The 14271-nt window shown below is 38.0% G+C and overlaps 2 protein-coding genes across 4 annotated transcripts in view; both read left to right on the top strand.

The window, feature by feature from the left end:
- LOC122086306 (protein YIF1B-A-like) overlaps nucleotides 1-7016 on the top strand; it is a 7871-nt gene extending 855 nt beyond the window's left edge. Inside the window, exons 3-8 of one of the 3 annotated variants that reach the window (XM_042655067.1) lie at nucleotides 2460-2538; nucleotides 2650-2703; nucleotides 5080-5252; nucleotides 5751-5849; nucleotides 5930-6081; nucleotides 6275-7016. In XM_042655067.1, the coding sequence (XP_042511001.1) occupies nucleotides 5082-5252; nucleotides 5751-5849; nucleotides 5930-6081; nucleotides 6275-6650 (798 nt within the window). In that variant the 5' untranslated portion in view covers nucleotides 2460-2538; nucleotides 2650-2703; nucleotides 5080-5081 and the 3' untranslated portion in view covers nucleotides 6651-7016. Of the gene's footprint in view, nucleotides 1-2459; nucleotides 2543-2629; nucleotides 2704-5079; nucleotides 5253-5750; nucleotides 5850-5929; nucleotides 6082-6274 lie in introns of all 3 variants that reach the window. The other 2 variants (XM_042655065.1, XM_042655066.1) reach the window with 2 other exon arrangements.
- Nucleotides 7017-8100: 1084 nt separating this feature from the next.
- On the top strand, nucleotides 8101-12786 carry LOC122086305 (rhodanese-like domain-containing protein 7). Its single transcript, XM_042655064.1, has 5 exons — nucleotides 8101-8832; nucleotides 9594-9845; nucleotides 9961-10059; nucleotides 11275-11568; nucleotides 12278-12786. The coding sequence occupies exons 1-5, from the start codon at nucleotides 8416-8418 to the stop codon at nucleotides 12653-12655; spliced, it is 1440 nt and encodes a 479-aa protein (XP_042510998.1). The 5' UTR covers nucleotides 8101-8415; the 3' UTR covers nucleotides 12656-12786.
- Nucleotides 12787-14271: the final 1485 nt, after the last annotated feature.

The raw sequence follows: 14271 nt of genomic DNA, 5'->3' as shown, positions 1-14271 counted from the left end.
TTTTTTTGTGGGGGGGGGGTGTGGAAGTGATTCGGTTCCAGTATGTTCAAAACCTTAGAAATTCGAACTCCTGAAGTAAGATAGGTTAAAAATCTCTTGGATTGGGGGCTGAAAGATGGGGTGATGCAGATTAATTATCAAAATATGCTTGTTTTATTACGAATAAGCCTAGAGTTGGGTTCCATACATGTTAGGCCATTGATCCCATGTGTTTTGAGTGTAATAGACCACTTTTATGAGTCTAAAATGGGGGGTCTAAGATTGAATATGGGATTACTAGTTAGTTTCCATTTTCATTAGTTTCCTTTTTAGTTGGGCTTGATTTGAGTTATATTTGTTTCTTTATGAGTCAAGTTATTGATTGAGTCAAGTCATTAGTAGTTAGTTTCATTTTTCAACTAGTTTCTAATTTCAGTTTTTAGTAACTATTGTATTAGGAGAATATTTGGTTTCCTTTTTGAGGAACCTTCTATTTTGTAATTCCCTTCCCCATTAACATTATAAATAAAGAAGAGGAGGCTCCTAAAAGCCTAGAATGATTTTGATAAAAAAATAATGGCTGTTGCTATTGTCTTCTTCATGAAGAGTTGTCTTGTGTTTGATCAAGGCTGAAGGAATTGGTGTTTGATCCAATTGACTCTTTGCGGCGTGAAGTCCAAGAGGTCTCTTCAAGTATTCTTTCCTTCTTTTCAAGTGTTTTTTTCTTCTTCTTGTTGTTACTATTCTTCTTCAGCCATCTCAGGGAAGTAATCTGAATTTTTCTGCAGAAATTTCTGGGTTAAGCTCTCTGTTTCCTATTCTGTCAACCTAGTCTATTTTGGAGTTCTGGCCACCCGATTGCTTTGAGATTTTGGTCGATTGTTAGGACCATTAAGAAGGGGACTCGATCCAATTTTGAGACAGATCAGACCTCTGGTTCAGTTGCTGTGTAGTGATCTGCAGTCCTGACCGATAATGGATTCTGCCCATAAATTCTTGTCTGATTTCTGATTCCTGTCGAGGTTGGTTGTTGCTTATATTTTCTCAAGGGATTAGACCTTCTAATCAGTATTTAGACTTGCTACTTGTTCCTTAAACATCTACTGCTGAAGTTTCTGAAGTATTAGAATCGATGGTCAGGTTTCAGATCCTGCTGTCCAGAATTGAGTCTTGATTTGATTTGTCTATTCTGGTGTGTTTTGGCTTTGATCATATTATATTCATACTCTATTTCTGTTACTGGATATCCTATTTGTTAGTGCAAACTCTACTCTCAAAATTCCAGATTCTGAGTTTGATAATTCTGGGTTCTAAGGACTGTTGGCTGACTAGTTCTGGACTGTTGTGTTGACTACTGTTGGGTGAATTTTGGTTGTTCTTTGGTTTACAAGAACCTGTTGTTTGGGTCTAGTTTAGTGTTCAATCTAGTCCTACATTATGGGGACATGTGGAAGGTTTTTTGTAGACACACCGGGTGAAGGTATTATTACCTTAGTGATGACTGCAAGACCCAAATGAAATCTTTCACAATGTCAGTGTTACTGGCTTATCGGTGGACCAATTTAGAAGCAGAAACCTTGTAAGAATACGAAATGGTTCTTTCTTTTTCTTGCAGGAAATTGGTATAGGAAAGCCAGGGAGTTCCTGTGCCTATAAGAGTTGAGGGGTTGCGCTGAATGAACGGGGAATTATGCTAGATATAACAGATGGTAGTAAAGGTTTGGGTATTGATTATGAAGAATGAAAGACTATCAATTTTGGTTTGAAACATTTAAAAGTAAGGGCTGATATTTGTATCAGAAAATGAATTTAAAAACAATAGAATGAGTACAAGGCTGCGTTTGGTAACGTTTCTGGAGTTTTTTCGTTCTATGAAAATAAAAAAACGGAATAAAGCATTTGGTGCATTTATGGTGTGTTTCGTTTTTTTTGAACAAAAAGTGAAAAAAAAAAGAAGGTGCAAACGAGAACTGACAGAACAACAAAAGGGAGTTCCGTCGTTTCAATTTCGTTAAAAAAAAAAAAAAGACATTTTGACACAGAAACTGAAATTTTTGTTTTTGACACGAAACGTTGTTATCAAACACAACCTAAGGCTTTGTACTGTAACGATCTAAAAAATGGATTCTATTGTTTTTTTCCATTTTTTTGGGATAAAAATGGGATAAAAACTGTATGGTAAGCCCGGTTCAATTTCTTGTTTTTTGAAATGAACCGAACACTTTTAAGTTTTGGAGTCCCTTTTTTGGAACATGAAAGTGGTGCTTTTCATTCTCAGAATTGATTATGAGCTTTTCATTCTCAGAATTGATTCTGAGCAAAAAGCGCTGAATCAACTGTTTGGCTTAAGTCAAGAGGGGCAAATACGTACTTTACCCTCAAAACATAACAATAGATGTAGCAAAGTGAAGCAAAACCCTATTACCCTCTTTCACACGCTCTCTATCTCCCTCCCTACTGATTATCTTCTTCGTTTCCAGTTTATTTCGTTGTTCCAGCAGGATTTAAGTTTGTTGCAGCCACTGTCTACGAAAACGACGCAGAGCTGCCATCGGCGAGGTAGGTCGATCTCTTTCCCTGTCTCTCTTTCACTCCCTCTCCCCCCTGATCTCTCTCTCCCTCTGTTAACCGTTTTTTATTTATTTTGCAGCTTGCCTTGTTGATCTCCAAGTCGAAGTTCGATTTTCCCAGGGAGAAGTATTTTTTGAGCCTCTGTGCACGAAGGTAAGTCGTCTCTCTCTCTCACAGAAAAGGCATCGATTTATGTCTAGATCTGTGATTTGAACGTGTGAAGTATGGAATGCAGATTTAGGGTTTCTTTCCTTGGTTGATTATAAAATTTGAATGTCTCCTGTGAAGCCTTGAATCTCTGATTTCTGGGAAAGAAACCCTACTAAATTTGCTTGCTGTCTCTAGTATATGCCTCGTGATATATGGTTTTAGGGATTAGGTACAGAAATACTCATGATCTTAAGACTCAATTTAGTTTCAAGGAGGTGACGTTGAAACTTTTCTGAATGGGAATCCTTTAATATGTGGCTCATGCATGTTGATGTCTAGATGTTAAGTGTTATTTATGCATTTGGACTTGAAAATCACCTGCGACTCATAACTTTGGACAGCATTCTCACCCCCCCCCCCCAAAAAAAAAGCACCTAAATCTGCAGTTTAAGACATTTATCTGATAATTTCCAAATTCCTGTGTTCAGCTATGCTGTTTCGGCTTATTTTGGAAATTAAAATGTTTGGATTGATCGTTTTCCTAGTACAACAGGAAAACCGGTGACCAACAACTAGTGTTAGGGAATTGATCAGTGATTGCCAAGTAACAAAACAGAGATAGAGATCTGGGTTGCCATTGGGGGTTGTTAAGAGAAGTGTAGTGTTGATTTCAAAACAATAATGGTTAGCTATGGGATTCAAACCATGGATTTAAGGAGACCCACTTTCCACACTCTTAAATGTTTTCTGATATGGAGGAAATGGAATTGGGATTCCACCTAATTCAAATGAATCATCCTAATTTGGCCATTTTTGTCAAATCAGTGAAGAAGATTCACTACTTGGTAGAAGTAGTTTGTGTGTATGTATATTTGTCTTTGTGTGGCTGTGTGGGTGTGAGAACCAGCTAAAACAAGCTTGGTCTGGTTTCATGGATTCTTGCATTTTCATTTTAATTGGTATGTAGAAAGGTTGCAGAGAACAGAAGCTTCTTGAGTTCTTGGGTCCCATCTACATGGAGGATATTCTTATGGAGCAATTGAGACCACAAGAACTACTCTGGTTAAGGTCATGGTGAGGCCTGGATAGAGAGTACTCAGGTGTAAGGTTATAACATGGCTACCAAAAGCCATTATTCATTTCTTTGTCCTCATCTGTTCTTTGTTGGACTTGGAGTCTTGGACCACCAACTGCTACTTACTTTTAGGGCTAAATTGCATTTTTCAAGAACAATAATAATAACAAAAAAAGATTAAGCTTTCTTTCACAGGATTGCATTAGGGTAGGGTTCATATTGATGATCGCAAATATGATAATGGTTTCAAGAATTATCCGCAAGGAGGATATGGCTATCATATTAATCGACCGCAAGGAAACATGGCGAAATATTTCACATTTGACGTGACAACCTTGTTGTTGATATAGAACTTGATCATATCAATTATTCTTGTCTATGTCTTATTTCGACTTTAGCTATTTGTGTAATAATGGTTTACATAACTTGGAATTTATTTAAAAACCATTGACTATCCTTGGATTTTATTTAAAAATCACAACTTTGACAGCCATGGTGAAGATGGCATTTTATGTAAATATTGGTTTCTAATAGAAACGATTCTATTAAGTGCAAACCATACAGGTTTCTATTTCTTCCAGGTTACAAAATCTTTTTTTTTTTTGGTTACGATACATCATTTAAGACGCAGAGTCACTCTAAAAAAACAGACATGCCAAAAAGTGTGCCAGACCCAGAATCACGTTTAAAAAACAGAATCATTACAGTACATAGCCTAAATGACCAAATCAAATCAGAATTGAATTAAAATGCAACATATTGATCTATAAGCACTAATAAAGGATTGCCAGGATGCTGTTGGAGAAAGGTCATTTTTTTGTTGGTATCTGCCAAGTTATAGCAACAACAGCGGAATGCAAGCTTTACTGCCTGCAATCCAGTCCATCTAAGTGAGTGTGATGACCAACATGTACCAACACAAGCTTGGTGCTCAACTGATCTTCCGGGCTGATTGTGTTGACAACAATGACAACAACAATGCAATGCAAGTTGTGCTCAACAAATTAAGCATAAGAAGGCCCATTTGTGGCACCGTGTATATATTTTTCCCCTCTCTCCTTTTTGAGCTGCAATCTGCATCGAATAGTTTCTAATCTTTGTACATTTGTCTTGCATAAGGCAGTCTTCCTTTCTTCTATATTTTGTGAGCTTGTCTTGTAGGAATTGTATTGACTTCAATTTATATATGTTGACATTTATTTTTCCTTTTGTTAGTATTTATCTCATCTTCCCCCACTTGTGCTTCTCTGTGTAACTTTGTCTGATTTTATTATTTTCTTCCTCTCTTCTTTGTTATATTACAGAAATGTATGATAATATAGGAGCACAGCCTGGGGTACCAAGGCCCCCCTTAAACCCTCAAGCCAATCCATTTGGGAATGCATTCTATGGAGCTGGTTCAGGACTCATCCGAGGTGGATTGGGTGCATATGGTGAGAAAATCCTGGGTTCAAGCTCAGAAAATGTACAAAGCATTGTAAGTAGCATGCCATTGCTATAAAATTTCAACATCCTGAGAGGAAAAGAAGTAAGAAAAAGAAGTTAAGCAACTAATTCACTGTTCCACCACATGTTAAATATTAAGCATCTAACTTAATCGGCTGAATTTTTGTGATTGCTGACATCTGATAAATAGGAGTGGACTTCTGCTGACCACTTGTTTTACTTCTATGGGGTAAAATGACTTTGAATGCCTGTCCCTGACTGGTAAATTGGTAACCATCTCTTGGATAGATCATGGCCAAATTTCATGTTGCACAGTTCACATTCTGAAAATTGGCCTTTGTTTTGCTTGTGGGACTCCGACATTTTTGATGAAAAGTATTGATCAGATGGGCGGATTAATTTGGCATGCAACATGAGTTGTCATTTGTCAACCACTTCTGGTGTCTGCATTGGAGTCAATACAGTCTTATCACAAGTATTTTATTTCGGCCCTCTGCATCTTTCTCACTGAATGTTCTTTTATGAGCAGATAAGCAGGTATTTCTCTGATCCCCAGTACTATTTCCAAGTGAATGACCAGTATGTGAGGAACAAATTGAAGGTCATTCTATTTCCGTTCCTACACAGGGTAATCACAAAGTTTCTCAGTATTGTTTTGGCTTGCTGCTTTTATGTCATGAGAGTTTCTGAAATCTTCATTTTACTCAGGGGCACTGGACAAGGATAACCGAACCAGTTGGGGGCAGGCTTTCTTATAAACCTCCAATCTATGACATAAATGCTCCAGATTTGTACATTCCCTTAATGGCATTTGGTACCTATGTGGTTCTTGCTGGTTTCTCGCTGGGACTCAATGGGAGGTAATATTCAGCCTCACCAAGCTTGACAAGATTTCACTGCACTCGGCCCCACCCCTCTGACCCGAAAAAAAAAAGGGCTTTATGAGATTCCTTCTCACATTAATTGAAATGAACTATTTAAGAAGTATTATTTCTTTTCCTTACGAAATGTTTCAACTCTGGAGGTATTCTTTTTTGTCTTCACTTTTTCCAGGTTTAGCCCGGAAGCTTTAAGTTTGCTTTTTACAAAAGGACTACTAGGCTGGTTTTTACAAGTTGTGCTTCTTAAAGCTTCACTCTATTCATTGGGGAGTGGGGAGGCACCTTTGCTGGACATTGTGGCATATGGTGGTTATGCTTTTACAGGGATGTGTGTGGCTGTTCTTGGGAGGATCATGTGGGGCTACTCATACTATTTCCTGATGCCATGGACGTGTTTGTGCATGGGGATCTTCTTGGTGAAGACAATGAAGCGAGTTCTGTTTGCAGAGGTGAGGAGTTATGATTCAAGCAAGCATCATTATCTCTTGCTTTTCATGGCTATGGTCCAGTTTCCATTTTTTATCTGGCTTGGCAACATTGGGGCTTGATTGACTCTACCGTTTTCTTTTCTCATCTTCTTCTCTTAGTCTGGGCGTTTTTCTTGGGTTTTTCACATGTGGATGGATTCGATGTTTTCATTTTTCTTGGTAGAGGCAATCGATGTTGCATTCATTCAAATTCTGGGCCCGTATGGGGCTTCTTAACATCTTTGGTAATGTGAAACCTTCTAGCTCAAGTTGGTCATTATGAAGTGAATGAGTTGACCTCCTTGCAGCATCACGTCCTCCTGTGTCTTGGGACGGCTTGGCTATTAATGGAAGAACACGTGACTGGACAATGTATGCTCTTAAAGAATTGTATCTGGATTCAGGACCAATTCTAATAGTAACCTTCGATTCTTATTTTCAAATCTACCATGAATGTCCTTTTATCCTTACTTTTTCGGCATTTTTGTTTTATTTTAGGTTGTTTGATTCTTGAGGGAAATTTAAAAGGAAGGAAAATAAATTTTTTAAACTTAACATGGATACTTTTGTAATCATTACTCATGTGATCGTATAATTTATGTAAATTTCTTATCGTATTTAATAATGATATATTTTAGATGTTATCAAATATGATATGATTTGGAGTGAGTTATATAGTTTTATGTGGTAATGACCAATGATTGCAAAAAAAAATTTCTTAGAAGAAAAATTTACTCTTTAATTTCACTTGCTACCAAACTACCAAACGTTTTACCCAAAAAAAAACAAACGGAGACTAGGTGTTCTTCACCTCTCTAGGCCCCTCCCATAAAGAAAAATGTTTGTGAAATGTAATTTCAAGCAAAACAAAAAACTTTATGGTCCAACAAGACTAAAGAGTATCTCTAGACTAGTACCATGTTTTGCCATGTGGAAGATTGTGTTATCTTATAAGCTTAACTGTATGTTTCTTTTCAACATTACACTGCTATTTTATTTTCTGTCAAAAAAAAAAAAAAAAAAAAAACATTCCATCGCTTTTTATAGGAGTATCATTTTTTCACCAAATTTTTAAATTTCTCATTTGACAGAATTTCTGAAGAATTCCTTGATTGAAGACCTCAGATGGCGTGAAAAGGGTATTAGGAATAATGAGGGCGTTTTCGACTTTGGACAGTAGGGAGCAACCATGACCCTTGCATTCTGTGTTTCTTTCATTTGGGGTGGTGGAAATTTTTTTTCTCATTTTGCCTTGGTTTATACCAAAAAGAAAAAAAAAAAAAAAAAAAAGAGAAAATTATCCATTGGCGTGTGTCTAGTGTACACCTAGACATAGGCGGATGCGAAAACACTGTACTGCCCCTCATTCCGCATTAAAATCATTTGCGGGGAGATGGTGAATGACAATGAGGATCCAACGGCTGAGGTGCATTTTAGGACCAATCCAGCCATTGGATCCTCACTACCACTCACCGTAGACGATTTTGCTCCCCCACACCTTCCCTAAAGATGCCTCAGCACGACCTCCCATTGGTCTATCCCACGCAAGCGGGTAGCATGTAAATAGAAGACCTAATGCTAACCTTTCCACAGAATATCGAAGTTTCAAAATAAACTTTCCAAACTTACATGATTTGTGGGCCTAATTATAGCCCAAACTGAGCCCAAGGCCTGCTGGACTCCGGGCAATTGTTCAGGCTTAAGCTCTTTCCTTCAGGTCGTGGGGTTTCCGACATCGGGAGATTGCAGCAAGCTTTTCTTTTTTTTTTGTTTGCCGCAAGCTTCTCTAACTGTAAAGTATTATCTCTTTCTGAGACTTCTGGCAGAGAGAGAGAGAGAGTTGTAGATGCAATCCTCGCCATTGTTGAGGTGCAGAACAATTACAGTCGTCGCACGGAGGATGCTATCCTCTTGCTCATCCTCGAAAGCTGGACCCAACCCTAGCTTTTCTTTCTCTCGCACCATGTCGGCGAACTCCTCCGAGACTCAACAGAGTGCTCATCATCCTTTCTTCTCCAACTTGACGATTTCGCATCCGAATCCAGCGGAGACCCTTCATAGAAACGCTAGTATCTCCAGATGCTTGTCTAATCGCAGTTCTTCCATACCCATTTCGAGCACCTCCGAGTTGAGAATCCAACGGCAACATGAAACCGAGGAATCCATTCAAAAAGCACTCGTTGTGGTTTCATTCTACAAGTTTGCTGATTTCCCCGACCACGCTGATATGCGCAAGCCCTTGAAGGAGCTCTGCGAGGAAGTTGTGAGTCTCTCAAATCCAATTTTCCTCCCCCTCCCCGTCGCCTCCAATTTTTAAATTGTCATTGCTTATTAGTTTTTCTCTATTTCTGTATGACTTTGGATTTGAACTTTGAAACTTGCTTCAGTATCTATTGTATGGATTATTTGTCTTGAAAATCTATGCATTGAGAAGTTTGGTGAAGATTTATTGTGTTACCGTGGAGAAATTTTGATTTCGTAAATTGAAGCTCCAGTATTTGCTTGTTACTACTCAAATCACAGGTGTAAGAGCTGGTAAAATCTAGTTTCTTTGAAGAGTAATATAGTGAGGGAGGAAATGTAATGTTGATACATACTATTCTTTCTAGTCTCCAGAGCTACTTGCTTTCTCTCATTAGTCTCGTCACTGATCGCACTGTGATGTAAAACTAGAGGCATTTCAAGTGGATGGGAAGGGAGACTAGAATAAGGGGGTGTAAACCTCAAGGCTCACGATTAAGGTTCAATTTTTAAATGGATGCTGGGGATATGTCAAGGAAAACATTTTTGGAGAGAAGGACCATTGCTTGATATCAATATATTGATCATATTTTGGATTATAATGATGTATCTGGTTGCTGTTTTTATGTGTTACAAGAATATAGTGTCATTGCTGTTTTAAGAATTTTTTTTTCAAGGGTGTCTGATGGGAACAGATTCTGTAAATATGTGTGAATGTATTGCTCCTGCTTGGGTTTTGTGGATACATGTGCCATTTGTTCCTCACAAGCTGATCCTGTCCAGCGTGTTTCAGGTGGTATTATTCTGGCACCTGAAGGTATCAATGGGAGCATATGCGGAACCCGTGAATCAGTGGATCGGGTTCTTGGATTCATTCAAGCAGATAACCGTTTAAAGGGCCTAAGACAGGTGGACTCACCTGTGAGTCCAGAGGATGAAGCCATCCATCATGGACATACTAGCAGTTCACCTCTTGGAGCTGGGGAAGATGCACCCTTTCGATGGGATCATGTGAGGGTCAAGTTGAAGAAGGAGGTACTCTACTAATGGCACACCTTTTTGTCCTAGTCATTTATTTGAATTTAATGTTTTTTTCGCTTTGCTAATATTTTTCTGTGGATCTTATTTTCATCGTTTTATGTTTGAGCAGATTGTTTCTCTTGGAATGCCTACTGTGTCACCTATTGAAAGAGTTGGAAAGTATGTGAGTCCAAGGGTTTGGAATACATTGATTACGGATCCAGATATAGTAAGTGATTAAAACTTCGACTGGGATTACCTGTTGCATTGTTTAATCTTTATTTTGCTTGCTGGTTAATTCATTTCAATTGAGTCCAATTAGATGATTGTGTTTTAAATCAAATTCATTTCTTGTGGACTCATCATTATTCATGGTTTGTCATACCAGGCATATCTTGAGCTTGGACTACCCAAGTTCAAGACAGAGTTCTCCCTTTTATTTTATGCTTCAGTTTAAGAAATATTTGTGGTTTGTCAAAAAAGGAAACAATTTTTAGGGGAATTAATTATGCTTATTGGAGAAAAAAGGATGGTTTCTGCCTATGTTCCGTTATTCCTTTTTTCCTTCTTATTTAATTGTGTACTTCACTTTTTTTTTTTTTTTTTTTTTTTTTTTTTTTTTTAATTTGCATTTTTTTAAGGGTTTTTTTTGTTTGGGGGGGGGTGAGGGGTGTGTGGGGTTTGCTCTTTTTTTTTTTTTTTGTGAGGAAGGTAAGAGTGTTTATATGTAAGCTTGATTACTGGACAGTGTACCATGTGTTAAGTGTAAGTGTAATTTCTAAGACACACCCAATTACCTGGCTGTGCCTATGCTATAACTTAGTTGTCTGTCAGCTGAACAATGTCCAGGATATTGGTCATGCCTGATGCTTCCATGAAATATAAAACAAGCAAAGATCTTTTTTTCTTTCACATTATGCACAGAGAGGGAAGATGGGTATTCTTAGTGCCTCTGAATTATTCAGTGATGCTTTTTAATTATGCTAGATCTCTTAATCTTAATCCATTCCAACTTGGTAGTCCAAGTCTCCAAGACATCCAGATCTCTTGCTAGTTATGCTGAATGTCTCATGAGGAATTTATGTGGTATTTCATCGGAACATGATATGGACACAATATGCTTAGGTCGGGTAGAGAGCATCTACTCTTCGGAATAACAGAATCATACATGGCTACAGTTTCAATTTATGAGTGACAACAAGAATAGCTTGGCTATTTAAGGATTAAGATCATTCAATTTGTTTGTTTGCTGTCCTAAGAGATTGCTTGGGTTGACATAGTAAATTGTGGTTTAGGATCTTTGGATGTGTATACACGATTATGGTACTGATTTGTCGGGAAAGAGTATTAGGAAAAAGTACCTGACATTACATTCAAAATATTCTAAGGTGTAGGTTGCTAGTTTCTTGATCTCCTTTTCTTTACCCCTTCTGTAATACTTCAGGTGGTGATTGATGTGCGCAATACCTATGAGATTCGAATAGGCAAGTTTAAAGGAGCAGTTGATCCATGTACCACAGCATTTCGGGAGTTTCCATCATGGGTGGATGATCAATTCCAGCTTGCTGGACCAGAGGGCTTACAATCAAAAACAGAGGTTGATGGTTCAAATGAAAGCTCTGAAGAAAGAAATGAAATTCACGGAAAAACAATGCCAACCCGGGTTGCTATGTACTGCACTGGTGGAATTCGATGTGAAAAAGCTTCAAGCTTTCTCCTAAGCAAAGGTTTCAAAGAGGTATGTCTCAACTTAGCATTACTGTGGCCCATACATTTTTTTATTCTGGATGGGAAATATACTTCGCATAAACTGAGCCAAAGTAAATTAAGACTAATATTTATCCATCTCTGTTACTAACCCTATTAGGACTACCTTTATCAACCAAATTACCTATCTGGGTAGTCCCATATCGTACTCTCTTCTAACTTCCAGACAAACATGTGTGCTAATTCTCTTGCTATTCAGTTGGAGATTTTTGCAACTGGGACATGCTTTAATGATACAGTATTGAACTTTGATTTTCTCCTTACAAAGCATTGAAACCAGATGATGGTGATACATCATACATCATTAGCTCTCCTCCGTTAACCACTCACCATTTCTTGTGAATGAAGACTGAAACTCATCATAAGTGATAGGATAATGCGATCTTCATTTACATGAAAATTTCATTACCAACTAAGCTTCCATGTCACAGACTCCCCTCAAAATTTCATTGCCAACTAAGCTGTCACGTCCCAGTTGGAGAAGCTTCTTCGATTGACTAACCTAGGAAATTCTCCCTTATGCTAATCTCATTTATGAAGCATACATACTTTACACTTCCCCTTCTCCACCCTCACCCCCCCCCAACCAAAAAAAAAATCTATTTATTAATTGATACATTTTACAATCACTAACATTGTGTCACTTAATTGGTATTGTTGGATTTTTATTATTTTACAAGGTTTATCATTTGGAAGGTGGTATTCTGAAATATCTGGAGGAAGTCCCAAAGTCAGAGAGTCTATGGGAGGGTGAGTGTTTTGTTTTTGACAAGCGAGTCTCAGTTGAGCATGGGTTGGTACAAGGAACTTTCCAGCTGTGCTATGGGTGTAAGCAGCCAGTGAGTGATGCAGACATGGAGGCTCCAGAGTGGGAATATGGAGTTTCATGTCCATATTGTTTCTCAACCAAGTCTGAAGAAGAGAAAGAGAGGGCAAGAGCACGACAACGGCAGTTTGAGTCTTGGGGCATTATTGGGGGTCCTGACAAGGGTCGCCGGCCGTTGACAACCACGGATGGTAATAGTAGAAAGTCCTCTCTCTTTTCAAATTCAATCTAGCACTGAGGGTGTGAAATTTAAGTTTTCAAGTGGTTCATGATGTTTTTCACTTCTTGTAGTGGCAGGTGTCTTGGCATTTGTTCAGTCTAGATACTATATTTACTTTATCTAATAACATTTGAATTTTGGTAGCCTGGTTTAGAATCTTCTTTGGGGGAAAACAGCAGGATTTAGAACTTGATGTTTCACAGTTTGTGCTATCCATTGTGGCCTTATGCATATTATGATCATAAGTTGTGGGATTAATCCATGTCGCACGTTCCATGTGATTATCCCATGATAGATTGTCATTTTGCATACCATGCTGCCAAATTCGTAGGAATGCAGTTAGTATTCCTTTGTGCAGCACTACAGCTTATGACTTGAAGATTCCTCTCCTCTTGGTGTAGTTTTGGGGGTTTCGTACCTTTGGTCTATTCTTGTTTCTGCACTGGCTTGGTGTAGTTGAGATTTACTGTGTGCTTGGTCAAGACAGGAGCGGGACTTTATTTCTTTAATCTTGTGTATGTGTGTGTGTGTTTTTATTTTTTTTATTTTTTAAAAAACAGGGATTTTGTAATCGGTCTTGGCTGGTAGCGATATGATACCGATATTGATCTGCCCTTATCAGATGGCTTAGACCCTGGTTTTATTTGTAAATTATTTTCTTACCCTTGATCCGTACTGATCCACTGATATGGGATCGACCAGTTATTGGTAATTGGCCCCTGCCGATATTGATAAGAATCAGCTGATTCGATAAGGATACCTCGAAGGCTCAAACCATGATGTTAAATGACTAGTTAAATTTCTGAAGCCATGGAGTGCTTTAAATTTTCGTTTCTTCAACTTTAGGAGATGTTTCTAAAGCATCTGTTACAGGAAAGCTGAACTTCATAGACTTGGCGGGTCTGTTACCCACCTTGAGTCTTGTTATTGTGGTGTAATTGATTGATTTTTCGCTCAAGTCGTGCCGTGAATTCACTGTCCTTTTCTCTTTCATTTTTCTTCTCTGTATAACTCAATTCCATTAGGAAATCTTAAAACAAAATTGAAAAAAGGGAAATTAAGACATTAGAAGGATCTACGACTGCAGATATTGTAGGCCTTCTGCTGGGGGTAGGATGTCTAATATTCTGTCACTGGCCTACATGAAAGGCACAGTGATTTTGGCATTATTTTGAAGAGAAGTTTGGAAAATAGACATGTATGGAAACATGCAGACCACTTGCAGCTAAACAGAAAGACCTTAATTTTCCAACATACCATTTTTCACAATAGTCACCTAATTGTTGCGCCGATGTTTGCATTCATGTGACCCTAATGATGTCTTTAGAGGAAGCCATGGAGTGCTAGAACCTGTGACCTCAGAGTATGGCAACCTTATCATTGTGTTGTGGTCCTAGCAAAAATGCATTTAAAATTTCATTTTAAACATGTTCTTATTTTTTATCGTTTAAAACATATTTTTCCGTATACTTCCCAAAGATACTTGAAAAACCCAAACGGAGAGCATTCCCATTCTAAACATGTTTAAAATGTGTTTAAACATGTTCCTCTTTTTTTGCGTTTTTCAGACTCAACTTGTTGAACAAAATATCCACTTAATTGACCATATCTCTCTCTCCCGAATTCAA

Source organism: Macadamia integrifolia, chromosome 8 (assembly GCF_013358625.1).
Source record: "Macadamia integrifolia cultivar HAES 741 chromosome 8, SCU_Mint_v3, whole genome shotgun sequence".
NCBI classification, from domain to species: domain Eukaryota; kingdom Viridiplantae; phylum Streptophyta; class Magnoliopsida; order Proteales; family Proteaceae; genus Macadamia; species Macadamia integrifolia.
Note: the sequence above shows the minus strand (reverse complement) of the source record. Positions and strands in the feature narration are given on the sequence as shown.

What these genes read in the sequence shown, in the direction of transcription:
- LOC122086305 (XM_042655064.1), top strand. Translation starts at nt 8,416, where the DNA reads ATGCAATCCTCGCCATTGTTGAGGTGCAGAACAATTACAGTCGTCGCA. An exon ending in GGGTCAAGTTGAAGAAGGAG is followed by an intron (nt 9,846 to 9,960) that starts GTACTCTACTAA and finishes ATGTTTGAGCAG; the next exon opens with ATTGTTTCTCTTGGAATGCC. An exon ending in TGATTACGGATCCAGATATA is followed by an intron (nt 10,060 to 11,274) that starts GTAAGTGATTAA and finishes GTAATACTTCAG; the next exon opens with GTGGTGATTGATGTGCGCAA.